Source organism: Meles meles, chromosome 14, assembly GCF_922984935.1.
Source record: "Meles meles chromosome 14, mMelMel3.1 paternal haplotype, whole genome shotgun sequence".
Lineage (NCBI taxonomy): Eukaryota > Metazoa > Chordata > Mammalia > Carnivora > Mustelidae > Meles > Meles meles.
This window is the reverse complement of record NC_060079.1, coordinates 21,873,657-21,896,178: the sequence shown is the minus strand read 5'-3', so window position 1 is coordinate 21,896,178 and position 22,522 is coordinate 21,873,657. Positions and strand designations below refer to the sequence as shown.

The window sequence follows — 22,522 nt, the reverse complement described above, 5'->3', positions numbered from 1 at the left end:
ACCCATTCGTCTATCAGTACACACTTGGATTGCCTCCATGCATTGGCCATTGTAAATAATGCCGCAGTGAACATAAGGGTGTGTATAGCTCTTCAAATTGGTGCTTAATATTCTTTGGTTAAATACCTAGTAGCAAAATTGCTGTGCAGAATTCTGCTACTGCTGTATCAGAATGTTGTGCCAGAACATTGTGCTGGACTATACAGTAATTCTCTTTCTAATTTTGTGAGGAAACTCCATACTGTTTTCCACAGTGACTTGTAGTTTACTTTGAATCAGCTGTAACATTTTACTGGTTTTTTATTAATTGATGAGTCAAATAAGATGTTTGACATGTATTTAAAAAATGCAAGGCGACACCGTCTTTGGGGTGATCCGTGATGGACGTTTTGAGGGCAGCTGACCTGCAGCGTGCGCGTCCCGGACCGCCTCCCGTGGAAGCCCGAGCCAGCCGTCTTTCTCCCTTTGTCTCATAACCATGTCCACCAACGAGAATGCTAATTCACCAGCTGCCTGCCTTAATAGATTCAAGAACAAGGGGAAAGACAGTACAGAAATGAGGCGGTGTCGAATAGAAGTTAATGTGGAGCTGAGGAAAGCTAAGAAGGATGACCAGATGCTGAAAAGGAGAAACGTAAGCTCGTTTCCCGATGATGCTACCTCTCCACTGCAGGAAAACCGCAACAACCAGGGCACTGTAAATTGGTCTGTTGATGACATTGTCAAGGGCATAAATAGCAACAATTTGGAAAGCCAGCTCCAGGCTGCTCAAGCTGCTAGGAAACTGCTTTCTCGGGAAAAGCAGCCCCCCATAGACGACATAATCCGGGCTGGTTTGATTCCAAAATTTGTGTCCTTCTTGGGCAGAACCGATTGTAGTCCCATTCAGTTTGAATCCGCTTGGGCTCTCACTAACATTGCTTCCGGGACATCAGGACAGACCAAGGCTGTGGTGGATGGAGGCGCTATCCCAGCATTCATTTTCCTGTTGGCATCTTCCCACGCCCACATCAGCGAACAGGCTATGTGGGCTCTAGGAAACATTGCAGGTGACGGTTCAGTTTTTCGAGACTTGGTTATCAAGTGTGGTGCAGTTGAACCACTTCTGGCTCTCCTTGCGGTTCCTGACATGTCATCATTAGCATGTGGCTACTTACAGAACCTTACTTGGACACTTTCAAACCTTTGTCGCAACAAGAACCCCGCACCCCTGCTAGATGCCATCGAGCAGATTCTTCCTACCTTAGTTCGTCTCCTGCATCACGACGATCCAGAGGTCTTGGCAGATACCTGCTGGGCCATCTCCTACCTGACGGGTGGTCCAAATGAACGGATTGAGATGGTTGTGAAAACAGAAGTTGTGCCCCAGCTTGTAAAGCTTCTAGGAGCTACTGAATTGCCCATTGTGACTCCTGCGCTAAGAGCCATAGGAAATATTGTTACTGGGACAGATGAACAGACTCAGGTTGTAATAGATGCCGGAGCGCTTGCTGTCTTTCCCAGCCTGCTAACGAACCCCCAAACTAATATTCAGAAGGAAGCCACGTGGACAATGTCAAACATCACAGCTGGCCGCCAGGACCAGATTCAGCAAGTTGTGAATCATGGATTAGTCCCATTCCTCGTTGGTGTTCTCTCTAAGGCAGACTTTAAGACACAAAAGGAAGCTGTCTGGGCTGTGACCAACTATACACGTGGTGGGACCGTTGAACATTGTATACCTCGTCCATTGTGGCATAATAGAACCACTGATGAACCTCTTAACTGCGAAGGATACCAAAATTATTTTGGTCATTCTGGATGCCATTTCCAATATCTTTCAGGCTGCTGAGAAATTAGGTGAAACCGAGAAACTTAGTATAATGATTGAAGAATGTGGAGGTTTGGACAAAATCAAGGCTCTACAAAACCATGAAAATGAGTCTGTGTACAAAGCTTCATTAAACTTGATTGAGAAGTATTTCTCTGTAGAGGAAGAGGAAGATCAGAATGTTGTGCCAGAAACTCCCTCTGAAGGCTGTACGTTCCAGGTTCAGGATGGCACCGCTGGGACCTTTAACTTTCAGCTTGTACAGCCAACGCAGAAAGTTGTTTGTGGTGTGCTCTGTTTGGTAGAAGTTTGTCTTACTGTTTCTCTACTAAGAACTCGTTTTAAATGTGTTTTGTTATTGTAGCACTTTTTACAACAAAACTCTACTTGACCAGTTCCAAACTGTACAAATTGTATGAAGCTCCTCCTCCCAGTGGGCTTCTTATTTCTATGTGGAGTCTCCTCTCTTGCAGTGTCTGTAAATAAAGATTAAATTCCACCCTTTTCCTTAAAAAAAAAAAAATGCAAGGCACAGGACAGTGCTGTGGTATGCAACAATTTCCGTAACACAGAAGTCGGGAATAACATGTATTCATATTTGTGCATACGTACATATATAAAAATACTCTGGGAGAGTATTCGTATTTGATTATATGTGCATAAAAATATTCTCCCCTTGGAGCTGGACAAATAAACAGGTGGGAGTAGGTGAGCCAGACTCTTCACCTCATGTCTTTTTTACCTTTTATGTTATAGAAATATGCTTTATTTTAAAAGGTTTACATGTGTGGGAATTAAGCTTGTAAATCAGTGCCCTTTCCTGTCGTGTGGTAAGTATTTGAATTAATTTAGTTCTACATTTTCACTAATTTCTGGTGAACATCAGTTCTGCAAAGGAGTTCTGCAACTGGAATGGGATGGGATGGGATGGGATGGAGGAAGTAAGGCTCAGACATGATGATGCTTAATACAAATTAATAATGTGTTCATGAAAACGATGCAAATAGAATCTGAACATCAAGAATGATTAACATATGACTCTGTTAGAATATTTTTTTAGTTCTGTACCTTTACTTCTATGCATATGTGTGACATTCCTGGTTAAAAGAAAAGCAGTAAGAATTAATTGAAGGCTTGAGAAACCAGCCTTTAAGAACTACTAAAAAAAAAGGGGTCATCTGAATTGAATAGAGAGCAAGAAACCATTTGTCTATAGATGTATCGTGAATGCCACCGGAATGTTTGGATGCAGCTGTCTAATATCTAACTCCAGATGAGGGTAAGAGGAAATTAGACTATTTAAGACCCATTGTTGGATGTCTGCAGCAAGCAACACATTAGCAGGAAAGGTGGCAAGTTACCTACCTGATTTTTTTTCTAGAAAGGTGAAGAGATGAAATTCTGTCTTAGAAGCTAAACTCTATGTCTTTTTTTTCCCCCTCCAGCCATATAAATTATGCTTTAGGAGACAAAGTTGGGCTTAAAGCTTTGTCTTTTAAAGACAGGATCCAAGCAAGACCCAAATGATTCATTACTGACACACTGTTAGCTGTCATAATTTTCTTTTTAATCCATAATCTTAATTGGTGAGACATTTTGCTCTTTGTTCTAATGAACCTAACTTTATTTCCTTCAGGTGTTGGAAAAGGCAATGGGAGTGATCTAAAAGTACAAATAATAATGCAGAGCCAGATCGTCTTTTTCTGTTCTGCTTCCCAAAACTGTCAGGTAAGAGATAGCATGCAAACTGAAATTCTGGTGTTTGTTTCAAATCTCAATGTCAAACCAGCATGTTAAGTGTTAGCAGTGTCCCAAGTGACTCAACCTCCCATGTCCTATGGGACTGCACTGTGAGAAGGAACGCAAGAGTGGTCGGAAGGGGGACACATATACCTCTTTCCCCTAAGCCATGGGACCTGGTAGTCTGTTTTCTTAAATGTTGAAGTGCCTTAGACTACCGTAAAGCAATAAGAAGCTTTCCCAGGTCGTAAGAAATATAAACCCTCAAAATTCTCTCTCCAGGTTTGTGTCCCTTCTCCTATTACTTCTCCACCACCGCTCCTTCCTCTTTGTCCCACGGAAGGCACGCACCCAGGTCTGATCCTTGACTTCTGTTCGTATCTCTGCACATACTCTACTCTTGGTTCTGCTCATCCATTCCCCTGCTGTAAACTTGTTTTTTCTCTTCCATCCGCTCTGCACAGGCTTATGAGTACCCCCCACGTGGTAGGTGCAGGACACCTACCTAGACAGCTTCTGCCCCAACGATGGAACTGTGTTTGTCAATCCAGATCTGTCAGATGAGCTTTTCCTCTGCTTCTGCAAGTGACTCAGAATTCTCTGAGGCCTCACGGTATAGAATCCTTGAGTCTCTCCTGGCCGTGCCCCCACATCCAGTCACCACTTCCTATTGATTTTACCTTTGGAATCTCTCCTCACGCTCTCTGTTCCTTTCTGTTCCCATTGTCATGGCCCAGTCCAGCACCTCATTTGCTCATGCCCGGATTTCTACAGTGGACTCCCTACCCTTTCCTTCTCTTCATACTGTACAGTGTCGAGAGACCGGCAATATGCAGGTATTTCTCTGCTCCTGCTTGAAAAGCAATAAGTAGAGCAGAAAAAGAATCACTCTGTGCCTAGTCAAAGCCAGTCAGTATCTTTGGCTCCGTATATCTGCAAAATAAAGATCACATCTCCAGGGTTGTGAGGATTAGGTTAGATAATATATGTGAAGTTGCTTTGTGAGCTATAATCACTAACAAAGTGTTATAAGTGATAACTGTCAGGCCACTTGTCATATATGACAAAGCCCCCATACTTCCACAATTTTTCTTATTTCCTGGCTCTTGAACCTTTAAGATATTTCCCTATCATACCTGAGACCTGAGCTTATTTCCATCAGTAACTTGACCTGCAGACTCCATTCCAAGTAGACTGGGTGCCTTCTGGCCCTTGGGACACAATACTCTCATTTCTGTTTCATGTGTCCGATGTCTTTCCTCTCCCTCCCCCACACCACCAGTCTGCACAGCATTCTCTTTCAGTGCTCCTCGTGTGTACAAATCCTTCCACACACAACTCCTTTTCTGCTCCTCTGTGAAAGTTTCTTACTCTGTGCTTCTCATTAAGCTCCGCAACACACACAACCACACATTATCCAGCCTGACATGTAATTCATGCCATTCTACCATTGTTTCTTATGTCTGTAGCTCCCTGAAGCACCACCTGAGTCTGCACCTTCTTTGGTACTTCGCACAGACTCTCCTTAGTGTGGGTACCACTATTATGCAAGGGCCAATCAGTAACAAAGCAATACTCAGTATAGCCCCAAAGTCCTTCATTCCAGAAACTTAGCCAATCTTTGGTCACTCCATCCAGTAGTTGGCTATGGACAAGTCCTATGATACCATCAGCAAACGCCTTTTTAATAAAACGTGACCAATGACATATTGTTTTTTGAATGTGAATGCCAACTTTAAAACTGAGCTTCTTAGTGTGTCCCGGCAAATCAAATGACACACGTTCAACGGTGACATTTAAATTCTGATACAAAACGGAGTATTTCACTTTTCAGCAGTGCAGTACCATACCCTCCAAACAGGCTGGCCTTTTAAAAATGTAAACAGTATTGCAACTTAATAGAAATCATGATTCACATTTATTTATACGTGTAACGACTGCACTCTGAGACCAAGTGTACTTGATAAATCCAGGAAGCCGCGATAAGCAAACTGAACTTCACTGTTTATCCACCCATTAGCTAGGGTTACAGTTCTGAGTTCCATGTGATCATTCACAGATCCTTCATGATGCTGAAACAGACAGCGTGACAATCCATCTGTCCAACTGCCCACCTCTGTATGATGACGTCAAAGTGAAGTTTTTCTCTTCTTCGGTGAGTCATCCAGAACCAACCTATGCCAGTATTCTCGTCTGGCCTTTTGAATGATTGTGATTTAGGCTTGCCTTTACTACAATTCCTGGCAAGGAACAGGATAGGAGATGTCAACCCCTAGCCAGGGAGGGGGAGAAAAACAAGGCCGGTCTATAACAAAATTTTTAAAAAGAATGTAAGAGATTTTTGCTCATTTTTTCTAAATTCTATACAACTTGCATATATTCTCAAATAAGGAAAAAACAAAGGTATGTTTACTGCAGAGTGGTGATCACGCTTTTGTTTTGTATCTTTAAAACACACTGCTCCCCATAGTTTATAAAGTACTTTAAAATGAGGGAGATCCGACTTTCCTTTGAACTGGTACATAATTCGTGTTAAATAGTATTTTTTTTTAAAGATTTTTATTTCTTTATTTGACAGACAGAGACCACAAGTAGACAGAGAGGCAGGCAGAGAGAGAGGAGGAAGCAGGCTCCCCACTGAGTAGAGAACCTGAAGTAGGGCTCGATCCCAGGACCCTGAGATCATGACCCGAGCTGAAGGCAGAGGCTTTAACCCACTGAGCCACCCAGGCATCCCTTAAATAGTGTTTTTAATCTCATATTTACCTTATGAAAATTGAGAATGTTTGCCATTGTCATTACTCTGAACATGTGTGTAACTTCTGCTGAGAAGTCACAAAGTGTACAAGTGTTACTCTTAACATAACAAATTTCTAAGCCTCAGTGGTTTTGTTTTCCTGTTAAAATCATCAAGCAGAATTGCCAACAACTAACAATGTTGATCAAGTTAAAGTTTGTGCCCTCCTTCACCCCCTGCTTGCTCCCTGTTATGGGAGAATCTGATAGTGAAATGGTATGTGTGTGGAAGCAAGTGACCTCGATTGTTCCCATACCAGATGGCTACCCTTTGCTCCCTGAAGCCGATCTGAACGTTCGCTCAGTCAGTGGTCCTAAGCAGGAGCTCCAGTACAAGAAGTACTGGCCTGGGCAGTGTTGCTTAATTTTGTGATTTTCGAGGGCCATGAGATAAAAACTCTCTCATGTGTGGGTATTCTTATCATTAATACTGACAGTCAATTATCAACGTAGCTGTTCCTTGTAGAAATGGATGAGGTCTTTGGGCATAAACTGGCATCGGTCTCTGGTCAGCATGATGTAAACTAGGTTGGAGGACTATTGTCTAATTTATATCGAAAAAACTACATTTCCTTAAATTTTGATAGGAATGGCAAGAAAAAGCCATTTCTTAAAGTCTCCTTTGTGTTGTGAGCAGAAGGTTATAGACTGTTAAGTGCTGTGTGTCTAATGGCTCTAATTGTTCGACATATATAGAAAGGAAGGAATTTTAATCCCTTTGGAATTAGTTTTTAGTATCCTTTTTACTATGAAAATTAACTTTTTTTTTTAATTTTAGGATCTTCCTAAATACTATGACAACTGCCCATTTTTCTTTTGGTTCCATACATCTTTTGTACAAAATAACAGGTATGGCTCTGATATAATCCAGCAGAAATGGCTTAATCTCCAAGATCTGTGTAAGGCAGAATGGCCCTCCTACCCTCAATTTATAGAAACCAAGAAATCCTCAAATCCCCGATTCTTCATTATGTAAAATATAGGGATATTCTTGAGAACCACTGTGGCATTATCCTCAAAGTCCATGCCATAGGACTGTGTGATAGGAGCTGAAATGTATTCTAATCAGATCTAGAGTGTGGTGATAAATCCCTCCTTTGCAGGTGTAGTATGAGTCTGCTCAGTTACCCTGACTACGGCAGGTCCACCGTATGTGTTCATCTACTGATGACCGACCACCTACCACATTCTAGGCCAGAAAGGAAAGCGTCCTCGAGGAAGGATTTAGCTAGCTTAAAGGTGACTGACACAGTTAGATCTAGGGCAGAAGTTAGAGGACACAGTAAGCATCAGTGAAGACAGCTTTAAAAAAAAAAAAAAAATCAATAGTCTCCCATTTAAAAATGACTTTCTAGTGACTAAACTGGGAAATCTTTTTTTAAAAATTAACTGAAGATTATTATTCCAGGGAAACTTCTTCCCTATCTGGAAATTCATTCCTGAGTCTGGAAGTTCTCTAGAATTCTAGTTCTCTAGTACTTGGAGGAGGACTGAGTTAGAGGGAACAGTAGAAATAGCTGCCGAGGACTATGGGTCTCGCTTGCGGGCGATGAACGCTCTCTTACAGACTCTGCAGGGAAAAGGGTACCAGGCGTCAGCAATAAAAAAACAGCGCTGTCAGAGACAAGCCACTTATTTAGGCTTTGGTCTCCATGAGGGAGTTCCTTGGGACGGTGGGCTACCGCAGGCTGTGGATACCGTGGTTCGCGGAGATGGCGCGACCTCTCTACGAACTGGCTAAGGGAGGACTCACTATGGTAGAGTGGACAGCTGAGGCAGAAGGAGCATGTCGGGAATGACAAACAGCCTTCCTGAGTGCCCCAGCATTGGCCATCCCAGACGTTACCAAGCCTTTCTACTTGTATGTGCCAACTGAGGCACAAGAGAGGGACTAAGACTAACCCTGGTTGGCCTTCTGCGCTTGAAACATGTTTCTTCTTTCCTAGGCTTTACCTTCGACGAAATGAACTCGATAATCCCCATAAAAAGAAAACTTGGAAAATTTACCATCAGGAGTTTGCAGTTGAGCTATACTTCGATGAAGTCATAACTGATACTAATCTAGTATAGTTCCCTTTCTGGGAGAGAATCATCTTCTCCACAATCCCTGGCACACATTTATGTCTCCTAACCCTCCTTCCTTGCAGATATACTTATATTTACATTTACGTACATATATATTTTTTTAATATTTATTTAACAGAGAGAGATCACAAGTAGGCAGAGAAGCAGGCAGAGAGAGAGGGGGAAGCAGACTCCCCGCTGAGCAGAGAGCCTGAGGTAGGGCTCGATCCCAGGACCCTGAGACCATGACCTGAGCTGAAGGCAGAGGCTTAACCCACTGAGCCACCCAGGCGCCCTGACTTACATATATTTTTGACAAACCTTAAGTATATACAAAGTAAAAGGTTAGTGGTGCTTTTTCTTTTCTGAAGGAGGTATGCCAGGGTTGAGAGAACTACTATTTCTGGAGACTGTGTGCCAAAGTTAAGAGTTTGAAAAGAACTTTCATATCAAAATAACATTTAAAATGATTCCTCACTGGGGTGCCTGGGTGGCTCACTGTGTTAAGCCTCTGCCTTTGGCTCAGGTCATGATCTCAGAGTCCTGAGATCAAACCCTGCATCGGGATCTCCGCTCAGCGGGGAGCCTGCTTCCTCCTCTCTCTCTGCCTGCCTCTCTGCCTGCTTGTGATCTCTCTCTCTGTGTCAAATAAATAAATTTTTAAAAATCTAAAAAAAAAATAAAATGATTCCTCACAATATTGCATGAGGTTTATTATGTATTTTTGGGTAAGTATTCCCTGCTTTAACATTTGTAATGTCAGATTAAAAAGGTCATTTCTAAGCTATTTAAGAAACCTCCGATTGGCACCAGAACAAGGTTTGAGCCCAGAGGACTGTTCCTATAAGCAGTCCCCGCAGAGCTTGTGATACAAGCTTCAATTACACATGCAGTCCTTGGAGGACAAGAGAATCTGGGTAAACATAAGCAGACATTATAGTAGATTCTTTCTTTGTAACATCACCGTGAAGTCAAAGGAAATGTCTGCCTAGAGAAATCTAGATTATTTTAAAATACACCCCCCGACACAGACTCTGTTCCCAGCCAACTTCATTTAAATTGAGCGAACTCTGTGAAGATCATCTTTTCACTATAAACACTGGTTAGTCCAGTGTCCACGGGGAATCCTATTCTCTTCGTTGCTGGATGCTATTTTATTCTAAGTACCTTGATGTCATTATTTATATATTATATAAATAAAATGTCCTTATTTATGAACATAGCCTGGATGCAAGTGCTCTTTTTCCCTCCAAATAGCCCTCAAAGGGTCTCAGCTACCAGTGCAACAGCCCATCTAAAGGCTTTTTAGGAATAGCTCTGACTACATGACTTGCTATAATTCGTGTTACAGAAACACATGTTGCCGGTAAACAGTTTATACTGTTCCCTTGAAAATGCATGCAGCCGTAAGCCAGAGGGGCAGACCAGGTGGCAGGTTTAGGTAAATGGGCGGTGGGGGGGGGGGGTAGATACTCAGCTGGCACTAAGGAAGAAAACCCCAATTTTCAAGACTTGCTTTTTGAAAGAAGATTATAGTTAGGGTTTCTCTTGCCGAACCCTCCAAGATGCATCAAAATTTCTGGCCACTGAGTTGCTACACTCTTGTGCTTTTGCTCACATGAAGAGAATTTACGGGCTTGTCTCCTTACAACCTGACATAAATACTTCCTTGAACAACTCGAGAATCTTACATCATGGTACCTCAGAATGACACTGGTTTTTTCAAATAGATCTGACTACCCTGGAATAGAATTATCCAAAACGTAATAGGACATTTAGCTATTTTAAAAAATAGGACAGTTTCCTGCTACATTAACCCCATCCACACAACCAGGCAGAAGAAGAATGCTGCTGGTGGACCAACTTTCACAACTGCAGTTTATAGAAAGAGCAGCTGCTCACTGCCCCGACCCTCTGGCTTCTGGCGGGTGGCTAGAGTTAGCACAGAGCCTCTGCAGAGAACAAAAAGCTTTAAGAAACCAGAGGTTTCACTCAAGGGATACACTGTGCCAACAAGGACAGACACACACAGGACAGATGTTAGCAGCGTCAGCCTGCTTAAGAACACTTATTTCTGGGGCGCCTGCGTGGCTCAGTGGGTTAAAGCCTCTGCCTTCGGCTCAGGTCATGATCCCAGGGTCCTGGATCGAGCCCCGCATCGGGCTCTGCTCAGCAGGGGAACCTGCTTCCTCCTCTCTGTCTGCTTGCTTCTCTGCCTACTTGTGATCTCTGTCTGTCAAATAAATAAAATCTTAAAAAAAACAAACAAACAATACTTGTTTCTGAGAGAGCCCTGCTGGTCTTGGAGCAGCATGGAATGATGAGGCTTGCCTAAGTGGGGACAAGAAGGGACCCTCTTATACCAGGTGACCTGGAGTTTTGTGGTGGTGGTTAGTGCATTCATACGGCATAGCTTAGTAAAATTACTTGGCTTGTTTCATTGCTTTATAAAGTCCCCCTATATATAATCCTGAAAATCCACGGACTGCCAGTACCAAATGTAAAAGGCTCCAACCCAATAAGAAACATGGCAGTTACGGATCCCAAGATAAATTTAAACAAGAGGGTCAGCCCCAACATCACTCACTGTGGAGGACAAGCCCTAGGTTCTGTCCAGTTCCATCAGAAAGAGGATCTTGCCCACGAGCACTGTCCTTCAGGCACCAGACAGGAAACAAGGGCTTCTCTGGCTTTGGCACTCTGCTCCCGGGAAGGGTTTCTGATCGGTGGAGGCAGCGAGTGAGTGGTCCAAAGAGGATCAGCAGCCATAGACGGCCCAAAGAAATAATCTGGAATCCTACCCAGGCCAGGACCCAGAGACGGAAGCAGCAGGCCTGCTGTCGGTCATGGGCCTTCACAAAGCACAGCAGCAGGGCCCCTTCCCCTCAGCACCTCCCTCAACCTAAGGCCCCGCAGAGGGGGAGTTCTTTGGGAGAGAAGGGGAGCTGGCCCAGGTGAGGGGCGTGCCGCTGTCACCACACCTGACGATGTGTCAGGGGCACAAGAGGATCCCAGCTAGGAAGTGAATGACACTATTTTAACAGTAGAACATCTTGGGAAAATCCAAGAGGCTTACTCCTAACCTAAATCGTGAACATGGAAGCCACACCAGTTTGCAGGTATGTTCTCCTCTACAAAATCTACATGGATAGTTCAGTTGTCAAGCACCACAGAAAAATTTAACTTCAGCCACTTAGGATAGTTCTAAAAGAGAGCCTACATCTAGAGTAAGGAATCATTCATAGCCATCTTCATGAAACGTGGTTACCTCAGTTTTTCTGGTGAGATCTGAGAATTAAACATGGAACCAAATGATGCCTTACTAACATGTAACCATCCAAGCTGCAGGGGCTTTACGCAAAGTCCCGAAAGAACTATATTTAGACTTTCTGATCCTGTGCAGGGCCGGCGGCTCGCCCTAAAATGTCCCACCAAGGACAAGAGCAGCAACTTAGTTCGATTTCAGTACGATTATGGGCAGAAATTAATAGGATAAAATAGAGGCCCTTTCCACAAAGTTTAAGATGTAGAGGAGAATAAGGGAAGACAAAAAAAAAAAAAAACCAAAAAACAGAACTCCTATAAAACCAAAATCATTCCCCATTGGTCTTGTACTCCGTGAAACCCTGAGATGAACTGTAGTGGTCACATGCCTAGACTTGGACCTTGGTTCGCCAGGACACTTCAGTAGGCTTCGAACTGGCTCATCATCAGCTTCCTGCTGTATTCGTAGGCCAGAAAGAGCGCCCCATTGGCAGGGAATGCTCGAATCATTGTGGGTTTCAGTCCAGAATATAAGGCTGTTATTCCTAGAAGACAAGAAATGATCAAAGACTTGAGGCGCCCCTTCTCAGAGAGACCCTGTGAAGCCGCAGAGCCCAGGGCTGGACACCTACAGATCCAGACAAGACACTGAATGCCAACAAGGGATGGAAGGGCTTCTGTCCAGGTTTCCCTGGACTAATGGGAAGGAAAGAGGCTAATGGCAACGAGGCCAGGCATCCGGTCTTCCAGCAAATCTTGGGGGACGCTCAGGTACCACGCACGAATCCCGGGCTCGCTCCTGGTACATGGACCCGGCAGAGCGGAGGCCTCACCTGGGCAGAAGCAGCCCCAGGGCCACAGGAGGGCAGCAGCCTCACAGTGTCACCTGGGAGGGCAAGGACCACAAGACACCGGGTCAAAAGCACAGTCCTGTGTCTACAGCTGGCACTGCCCAGACCGTTATGAAGATCCAAGCGGATGAGGGAGGCGTTTTTAAGTACTCTGTGAATCTATGAAGGTTTATGCAACTCTGGAGTATGAACTGAACCGTTTCCATGAACTGAACTGTGACTGCTCTCTCTCTCAAGCCCAAGAAGTTCACAGCCCGAGGTGGAAGATGTGGAGCGGGTGCTGAAAGGACAGGTCTCGACTCACCAGAGGCTCGATCCTGGCTTTATACAAACATCACCTACAAAATCTTTATACTCTTACGTTAACTCTCAAAATTCGGAGCCAATCACCTTCAGGAAGTCTTAGAATTAGGGACGTGCAGCACGTTCTTTTAAATCCTTTAGTGGTTCTGTTAGAGATCGTCTTCTGATACTATCTATATTCTATAAAATAAGGGATGCTGACTTCCAAGCATTTGTCCCCTTAGGCACAATCTGGAATTTTAAAGTTCCCTCCGGGCTATTTAGAACAAAGAATCCTGGCCCAGAAGTGAGGAACAACGACATTAAACATTCTTGAGAATGGAAGTAAGCTAAGGAAGGGGCGCTAGAAAAAGGACAGGATGCAGGGGAAGAGAGCAACCGCACACACGTGATCGACCTCCACGAGGGTTACAGCGAAATGACCGGTCTATACACACCCACTCCATTTCTGCAATGAGCAGACTCACCTTCCTTTTTCACAATGCTTATAAAGGTTCCGATAAATCCTGCCTGTTTTCCAGACATGGAAAGAACTTGAATTCTGGATTTGACGCAATCCACTGGGTAAACAGCAAGCCAGAGGCAGATCCCACCAACTCCACCGCTTAACATCAAAGGGACAGGGCCTAGAGGAGGAAAGCAGCCAACAGCATTTTTGTCTCAAGGACAGCATTTCCAGAGGTCAAGGTGGTAGTGGGTGCAGGTAGATGCAAGTAAAAATGCCGATACTTGGGGCACCTGTGGCTTAGTCAGTAAGGCATCTGCCTTCAGCTCAGGTCATGATCTCAGGGATCGAGGCCCCTTTGGGCTCCCTGCTCAGAGGACACAAGGTCCCATGTGGCACTCTGGGTCTGCCCCTCATCACAGGACTGTAACAGTGCTGATCACTGTGGCGCAGTGTCCCTCCTGGCCTGCCCTCCAAAGGACTGGCCCACACAGAACCAGCAAGCCCCCAACAACATGGCAACCCGCCCCCCACCCCATGGGGAATGAGAACAGTGGCCGCTGGAACACGGGTCACGTTTTTTCCAACCCTTCAGTCTGCAGTATTTCATTATTTGAATGCCCACAGCCCCGATTCTTCCTTTACCATGAAAGCCAAAGTTGTCTTATTCAACACGATAGCTAAGCCTGGGAGCTTGCCTAACCCCAGAATAAGTCCAAAACACTGAAGTGATGTGTTTGAGAAGAAACCAGAATCATTCCTGCAAGCCAAACATTGACATGATTGCGTCAAGCAGCTCCACAGGACAAGCTAGAAAGAATGACACTTTTCAGTCCTCTGGAAACACTCTCGAGATTTATTACCAAGTTTTATGCTTATTGCAAAATGCTTTACAGGTGATTTACCCCTTTATTGAAGAGTTCCCACAGGAAAGTAATTTCTATATTCTCCCCTAAAATGTTATTCCAGTAAAGAAGTCTGGGATGCACAGCTTCACCTCCGTGGCGAGGACATGAGTGAACCCAGAGGAATGTGCCAAGGTCCTTTCCAAGCCTCCAGAAACCTCAGTGCCCAGCAGACCCCCAAAGCCTCTGCAACAAGCAGGCCACTGTGGGGCGCGGCCCGGCCCAGCCCAGCCAAATGCTTACCTAGCTCATCCTTCGATCTCCCTGATGCAAAGAACGACCTGCTCAGCTCGTAGCCACCAAAGAAGAAGAAATAGCCGGGCACCTCTCGGAGTAAGGTGCTGGAGAGGCCGTGGTAGAAGCCCAAGGGGCCGTCCTTCCTGAGGATGCTCTTCACCACGGACCAGACTGTGCTGCAGGGAGACAGGGAGCTGTGCTTAGGGCCGGGGAAATTGGGGGAACTGGGGAGCGAGGCTGACACTCCCACCCCAGTGGCAGGCCTGGCTCAACCCTGGGCAGGCAGGGAATGGCTGATTCTAGAAACCCAGGAACCCAAATTCTGAAGATGAGGCTTCTGCAGGGAGGAAATCTCAGAGAAGCACAGATCCTATTTTTTTAGGACAGCTGTTCTCACCTGAACTATCAAAAAGCAAGGAAATATCATTAAAGTGTGTATTCAGAGAGAGCTGTGTGTGGCCACCGTGCCTCGGCCAAGATTTCAGCAGACCACGCCAGAACCCCGTCTCAAATGGAACCATGTTCACATTTCCCAAGTGTGCCACTCAGCAAAGGAAGCCCTGAAAACACTCCTGGAGAAGGAGTACCCTGGATTTCTGGAAAATCAGAAAGAACTCCTCTGACTGTGGACAAAATAGTGAAGGACCCAGACCAGTGCCAACATGGCAGGGCGGGTTCCTAGAGCTGCTTTTTGCTAGTTGCAAGGCTCGCCATCGCAGGCAAGGTCTATTTTATGGTACACAAGAAACAAGGGAAAAGAAGTAGGTACTACCGAGCCAACACTCCTGCCCGATGACCGTTCTCCCCAAGGGTGGTCGGGGGAGGTGGTCTTCAGGAATCTGCCCCACAGCTTCCCCCTGTATAAAGGATTCCAGGAGCAGATCGGGACCCTCACAACGCGTACAAATAAAATCCAACCCCCATTTGACAGGCAGAGAAAGAAAAGTCAGGGAAAGCCAGACAAGCTCTGATTTTTATATTGCTTGCATGCTCTGGCCCTCAATAAACAAATTCACTTTTTAGTTCATTGAAAAAAAAGTGCATTCATACATTCTGGATATTATGCAAGATGTAAAAGAGCCAATACCCACTTTTGTCCAACAATGAATAAGAGAAATTACAATAAGGAGCTGTCCAAGCTCAGCAAGGATAAAATGCCCTCGTATTCGCCCACTCCTCTCCCTCCCTCAGTGCCTACCCTCCTCTATCTTTCTTTTGAACGGGTGGGTATAGAACGGATCTGTTTAAGTGCTTACGGTCTTTTTGCTTTGTGTTAGTGCAGCGAAGGAGTAAGGGAGGAGATGTTACTTGAAGAAAAGACAAAGGAAATTCTTAGAAACTCTACAGGGCAAGAAGCACTGAGGATTTAGTTCTTAGAAAGTAAGTAGGCAAGAATTTCTATTTCAGGCTGATCAGAGCCCTGGAGCAGCAGTAATGCAGAATCCTTTCTGTCTAGACCCCTCTTCCTGACGGTGCACACCATGGCAGGCCTTATCTGTCAGGAAAACAGCAGCAGAAACCACATCTTTGGTGTGTTTTGGGGAACCCCTTGCTCTTCACTGTGCTCTCAGCAGGTGACCTCGCTTGGACCAGTGAAGAATCAAACCCCCCGGTAATCAAAAGCATTTCAGAAGGCTTCATCAGGCATCACTCATTATCTACGTCCTTCCTACAACTCCGCTCCCATTCTATAATGGGAAGGTAACACAGTGATCCAACTCAACATGACTGGCCTGCCTTCTGAACCAAGTCTTAACCCCAAGGTACCATATACCCCTGTGTAGGCCAGGAGTATATAGCCACACCTAAAATATTGTCAACCGATACTTACCTTTATGCAAGGTGTCCATTCGCTTAAGTTTTTGGAGGCAACAATTACTTTCTTTAAAAATACCTTAGGGGGGCGCCTGGGTGGCTCAGTGGGTTAAAGCCTCTGCCTTGGGCTCAGGTCATGATCCCAGGGTCCTGGGATCAAGCCCCACATCTGGCTCTCTGCTCTGCGGGGAGCCTGCTTCCTCCTCTCTCTCTCTCTCTCTCTGCCTGCCTCTCTGACTACTTGTGATCTCTGTCAAATAAATAAATAAAATCTTAAAAAAAAAAATACCTTAGGAAGGGGTGCCTGCGTCACTAAGTGGATTAAAGCCTCTGCCTTCGGCTCAGGTCATGATCCCAGGGTCCTGGGATCGAGCCCCATGTCTGCTTCCCTCTCTGTCTCTGCCTACCTTTCTGCCTAGTTAGGATCTCTGTCTGTCAAATAAATAAATAAAATCCTTAAAAAAAAAAAAAAAACTTAGGAAACCAACTGAAGGTTGCTGGAGGAGAGGTAGGTGGGGGATGGGGTAATTAGTGACGGGCATTAAGGAGGATGCTTGATTTAATGAGCACTGGGTGTTGTATTTAAGTGAGGAATCACTAAATCCTACCCTGGAACTAATAATACATTATATGTTAACTAAATTGAATTTAAATAAAAAATTTAAATTTAAAAAAATACCTTAAACTACTCCAAAGGGATATGAGAGCAACTTTCTGGGTTCTGTTCATGTTCTACCTCTGAATCTGGGCATTGGTTACGAAAGTGTTTGTTTAGCGACTATTAGAACCCCCACTTATTTCTGGGTGTACACCCTATTTCAATAGAAAGTTTCAAAGACTTATGCTTTTGGACCTCTAGGCTATCCATAATAGCTTCCAACTGGTTGTAAAGAATCTCCAGCGTGCAGGATACAGAACTCTGTCAGAAACCCCACCCTCCCTGGGAGGAGACAACTTCTGTAAATGGTCAATTAATCTGACTTTTCCGGTCAGATTTACAAACTGAGTCAACCACAGTGACAAAGAGCTTTAGTCAGCCAGATGTCAAGATAAATAAGCAAATGTTGAGATTAATAAAGACAATAAATCACACTGTGTATGACACACACTCATGTAACTAGAATCTGTTGGCAGGACTGAGGGGAGAGCATTCTGATGGCTGCAGAGTCGCTCACGAGGGCTCTGAGGAGTGTCAGAAGCCAGGCTCTCTGTGGGTCCATGAGAAGGGTGGGGGAGGGAGGAAAGAGAGTGACCCTGGGATCTGGGCTGATCAGCTCACGTGAAACCTGGGAACAGGCACCAAATATTCATCTTGGAACCCAAGTTGGCATTTCTGAAGGCTCAGCTCTCAGACACGGTTTCAAAGCTGTCTGCTGTGTGCCCCCAACACAGCCGGGGACGCTGCCTCATGCACTCAATGAGCCAAGAGTGAGAGGAGCTCTCGGCCTCTCCACTTCCCGGGTATGAAACATCTGCAGACAGTGGTCCGTTGTGGGAGCAGGCTGAAAGTCCATTTAGGAAGTCCCCTTCTGACTGGTAGGGGAAAGAGTTCTAAAAACACAGTATTTTGGAGTAGGTAAATCTCTTTCTGTGCCACTGAGGTTTAGAATATAAAACTGACAAATACTCAACGCACCAAGGCAACGAGAGACCCAGCGTTCGTGCCCGAACAGCGCTTACTTGTGACTTCTGGCGATCTTCCCTGACGACTCCATCTCATACATGGTCTGCAGCCGGCACTTGACGAGCTCAGTGGGGCAGAGCACCAGGGCCGCAAAGGCAGAGGCGAAGGAACCCGCGGCTGCGTTCTGCAGATCACTGGAAGGAAACCAGCACGGGAGTCCGGTCATTCATTCATTCAGCACTCCCCACGCAAAGCACTCGGCTGGTAAGGGAGAGCAAGGATCAAAGGAGAGGAACACTTTCCCGAGTGCCCACTGGGAACTCGCACATGCGGTTTCATCCACGGACCCCAGCCCTGGGAGGCCCACACCGATACCGACACCCCAATGTTCATGTGGAAAAACCGTGCACGGAATACCTAAGGTACCTGAAGCCACACCACTACTATGTGGCAATGCTAGGATTCAGACCTGGGTCTGCCTGAATGCAAGATCCAGCTCCTTTTATTAGTCACAGTCATGGCGACACGCACGGAATGTATCCCCCACCCCTAAGGCTCTATGTAGAAGCCATAATCCCCCAAGGGGACGGTATTCGGAGCGGACCTCTGGGAGGTGATTAGGTTTAGTGAGGTCATGAGGGTAGAAACTCCCATGATGCAATCAGTGTCCTTATAAGAGGCCACCGCTTTCTCTCTCCACCCTTTGAGGACACAGCAAGAAGGTGTCCCTCTGTAAACCAGGAAAGAGGCCCTCACCAGTCACCAAATCAACCAGCACCATGATCTTGGGCTTTCCAGTTTTCAAAACTGTGAGAAACAAATGTTTGTTTAAGCCATCCAGTTGACGGTATTTTGTTACAGCAGCCAGAACTAAGACACCGTGATATATAAAACAAACAAAAAAAAAAAGAGAGAGGGAGGAAAAAAATTACCCAAACTCCCACCACCCCAAAGACACACCATCACCAATACTTCGGCATATCTGCCACTAAGCTTCATAAAGCAAGGTTCCGGGGCCCTCCCTGCATGCCCCAAATCCGACTTGGAACAACCACATGCACAAAGTAACTGTTGCAGATGAAAGCCCAGAATAAATCTTTAACCAAAAAGCTGCTCATTGCAAAAAAGATTTCCCGGTTCTGCTGATGACCTCCTGACCTCAGCCACAGAGGGCAGCAGGAGTGAGGATGGTGGAGGAGAGGGGTGAAGGAGGGGGTCAGCAAGCTCGAGGGCTGGAGGTAAAATGGCTACATCAGGAATCTAAATGGAGAAACAAATGCACGCAAACACAAGAAGCATTCATTTCACCATAGGAGGGTCTGGGACCACCAGCCACAGTCACCAGCAGGGCTGTGAAAGCGAGGTCCCATCAGAGTTCAAAAATACGGGGAAAAGTCTGAGAAATTAATTGTCAGGAATTCTCTTGAGCGTTCACAAGGGTCAGAAAATAAGATCCCTTCCAGCCCGGGAGTGTTCGGTCACAAGAGCTCTGCTGGCACCCGGGACTGGGCAGGAAGAGTGAGCTGCTCACAGGACAACTGGCTCCCTGACTCTCACCTGTTCAAGCCAGCAGCCTGCCGTTGCCTAACCACTAGGACGCCGTACCCCCGTGAGGTGACCCCCTCCCCTGGCTACTGAGATCCCCTCACAAGTTTTCCCCAAACCGTGAGCAAAAGCCTAACAGACGGAGCACATGCGACTGTCCAGGGTTCCGTTAAACAGTCCCATAAACGGAGGTCAGACAGGAATATAAAATCAAGGGCCACCTCCAATCTCAGCCCCCAACCTTCTGTTCCCCGGTGACCTGGCATCGGTGCCACGGGCAGACGGAGGGAGGGGCCCAAGCCTGCCTGCCTCCCAGAAGAGTTGGTGGGGAGCGAGTCTTTCTTCCAGGAGGGAGACCCTCCTTGCGTTCCAGACTTGCTTCTCATTCCAGAGAATCGGGTATGAGGCCATTACCCGGTGACATGCAACTCTGCTTGTGCTCAGCTTCTAGCGAATGGAAACTGTCCAACATGGTTCACACCTACTCAGCGGACTGTCAAGACCATAGCTTAAAGTGGTTTCTGCAGTCTTTCGGCCAGCCTGCAGATCCAGGCTTTGTTTCCCTCGGGCACCCTTCATCAATTTGCTGACCAGTAGGCAGAACGGCCAGGTTTGAGGGAACAAAGATGGCATCAATCGGTGTGGAAGCCTAAGAGTCGGCTGCCTGAATATGAGCACGCTGTTCTAGTGCAACAACAAGGCCAAAGCACACTTGCAGGGGACTTGGAGTCCACTCCCCTACCTGGGTGCCCAGTGAGGTGCGCGGGGCCCTGGGCTGCACCTGCAGGAGAGGCGTTAGACCCAGAACTGAAACCGCAGCGGGCACAGGATGGGATTTGGTAAGAATCGGCTGCTTATCACCCATTCAACAAACATATACCTGAACCCTCCTGCTGTGTTAAGACCCCCATGTGGACAAAGGTCAAAGGAGAACTCTACTCGGGTGGCATTCAAGCCAAGGACAGACAAATATTTACGGTATCATTGCTGAAATTCACGGCAGGCTCTTCCAAGCAGTGCTTTCCTTTCATTGCCTCTACTGACCACGCCTTCCTCTAGACCTGACCCCTACCACAGTCCAGAGCCCTGAGTCTGGTCTTACGGCAAGAGTACTGGATGGGGACTCGGAAGACACGGCTTTGGGTCCTGCGCTCAGTTATGAGCTCAAGTATTAGGATCCTAAGCCAGTATCTGCAAGTCAGAGTCCCCAGCTTTAGAACAGAACAGCAGGGGCTCTGCTGCTCTCAGGGTATCATGAGGAGGGATGAACAAAACAGGACAGGTGTGGGTGCCCCAGCTCCATCAACTCTAAGGTGGTCTTTCCTTGCCAGGTAATAAGCAAACACCGTTCTGTGGGATGAAGATGCAGCTCCCTCCTGCCTCACCAGGACCGGAGAGGAGGGTACGGGGTGAGGCCACATGAAACAGAATGGCTTCTTGGCTGTAGGACTTCCTCCAGGACCTCATGTGGCTGCTTTCTGCCTCTATCTTCTCCATAAGGCATCCTCCTCTGGGAATGTCGCAGGGGACCTAAACTTCCCATCTTGTCCCAGAGAAAGCGTCCCCCTCTAGCAGGAAGAGTGACGGTCGCTACAGTATTCTTTCTGTCAGTCTCTAGCATGAGATCCCACACTCTCCTGGTTTCTCTCCTGCTTATTTCTTTACTTCCTCCTCTTCATGACCCCTTCTGTGCCGGAAGGTCCTGGAATCCAGGCACAGCCCTCTACAGATGCTCTCTCCCTGGGTGATTCCATCCAGTCCCAAGCCTTTAAAAAACACGTTCCATCCATGAAGACAAAACTCCTGCTTACAAAAGGGCACAGTTTGAGATCACTAGGCATCTCCAGAGGACACTTCTGTACAGAAGGGCCTACAGTCGGGTGGGACCGGAGTTGCAAATGGGTTTCCAATTCCTACCGAAACAACCACAAGGCTATCTGCCCAACCATGAACCTGATACAATTTCAAATGATTTAAAATAAATCAACGTTCAAAAAAGGGAGGGCTACACATCCCGGTGGTTCCTGAATCCTCTATAGTCTCTGTGTAAATAAATATGCAAGGGAGGACGCAGCACAAGCCGACGTCCGACGTTTGGGCAGACTTGGCCAGACAAAGAGTCAGTCCATCCGCATCTTCACAGGTGCTTGCAACTCCTCCTAAAATTCCAAGTTGCTCTCCAGCCTGTCTGGCTCAGGCAGCTTCTTCCAGTCCTCTGCACTGTGATGAAGGGGAACCCACAGCTCGGCTCGCAAGTTGCACCTGTGGCTCCCGTCCAGCCCTCGTGCCCACAAGAGAAGCAGTACCACCAGCGGCATCTGAAAAGCATCTTCCTGAAGCACGCCAGCACGTAAGGGCACCTCCTTCTCCACAGTGCATTACTGACCAGCCTTCTGCAAGTTTTACATGACAACTTCACAGTCAGAAACAAAGTGGTTATTTTAAAAAAGGAAACACTCTTCCCATAAGGTATCATAAAAATTTTGACTGAGCAACAACGTTGTCTTTCTAAACCAAGGAAGAAAGTGTTAGTGCCCACCACTTACCTCAGCCTGGCCTGCTTCTCCAATCCAACCACTTTCCGCACCACCTGTTGGCAGAAGCCGTAGCACATGAAGAGGACCGAGTTCTCGGCGATGTTGGCGATCAGCGCTGGGCTGGTCCCCTTGTAGAAGCCGCGGAAGCCCACCTGGGAGTAGGTCTTCAGGCAGCAGTCGGTGAGGCCCCGGTACAGGTCAGGGAACGTCTGCATCTTCACTTTCAAGGTGTCAAAGGGCTGCCCGGTCAGTACACATGCTGTGCCCCCTAAAACCAGGACAGAGAAGTCTCCTCCAGCACCAGTCTTCTGTTTTAGAATGCAGCCGCAAACACCCACGGAAATTTAGAGAGAGATAAGCACCCTACCCCAGGGCTTTCTTCTGTCGAAGTTCACTCCAACCTCTCTTCCCATCCCCCGGCAACCAAACCTCCAAGCCCAGTTCAGTTAACAACAAAGGGTCCCCACTGGCACCCAGCTCCAGCTCTGAAGGAGCCCACCCTCAGTGGAAGAGACAGACAGGTGTTCAACAGTCAAGACCGCAGGGCGCACAGGGGTGGCGTGTGCTCGGAGGTGTCAGCAATGGG

General features: G+C 46.5%; 2 protein-coding genes and 1 pseudogene across 3 annotated transcripts in view; 2 read left to right on the top strand and 1 right to left on the bottom strand.

Moving 5' to 3' along the window:
* LOC123956043 (phosphatidylinositol 3,4,5-trisphosphate 3-phosphatase TPTE2-like) overlaps positions 1 to 8,957 on the top strand; it is a 72,487-nt gene extending 63,530 nt beyond the window's left edge. Inside the window, exons 14-17 of the mRNA XM_046028311.1 lie at positions 3,447 to 3,538; positions 5,610 to 5,705; positions 7,125 to 7,195; positions 8,293 to 8,957. Of these exons, the coding sequence (XP_045884267.1) occupies positions 3,447 to 3,538; positions 5,610 to 5,705; positions 7,125 to 7,195; positions 8,293 to 8,416 (383 nt within the window). The 3' untranslated portion in view covers positions 8,417 to 8,957. The remainder of the gene's footprint in view (positions 1 to 3,446; positions 3,539 to 5,609; positions 5,706 to 7,124; positions 7,196 to 8,292) is intronic.
* On the top strand, positions 183 to 2,787 carry LOC123924966 (annotated as a pseudogene).
* A 1,663-nt stretch (positions 8,958 to 10,620) lies between the features above and the next one.
* Positions 10,621 to 22,522, bottom strand: part of SLC25A15 (solute carrier family 25 member 15) — a 28,410-nt gene continuing 16,508 nt past the window's right edge. For both annotated transcript variants that reach the window (XM_045977986.1, XM_045977987.1), the window contains exons 3-7: positions 21,946 to 22,204; positions 17,911 to 18,048; positions 14,422 to 14,591; positions 13,296 to 13,454; positions 10,621 to 12,219 (exon numbers count right to left, since the gene is read on the bottom strand). In XM_045977986.1, the coding sequence (XP_045833942.1) occupies positions 12,095 to 12,219; positions 13,296 to 13,454; positions 14,422 to 14,591; positions 17,911 to 18,048; positions 21,946 to 22,204 (851 nt within the window). In that variant the 3' untranslated portion in view covers positions 10,621 to 12,094. The remainder of the gene's footprint in view (positions 12,220 to 13,295; positions 13,455 to 14,421; positions 14,592 to 17,910; positions 18,049 to 21,945; positions 22,205 to 22,522) is intronic.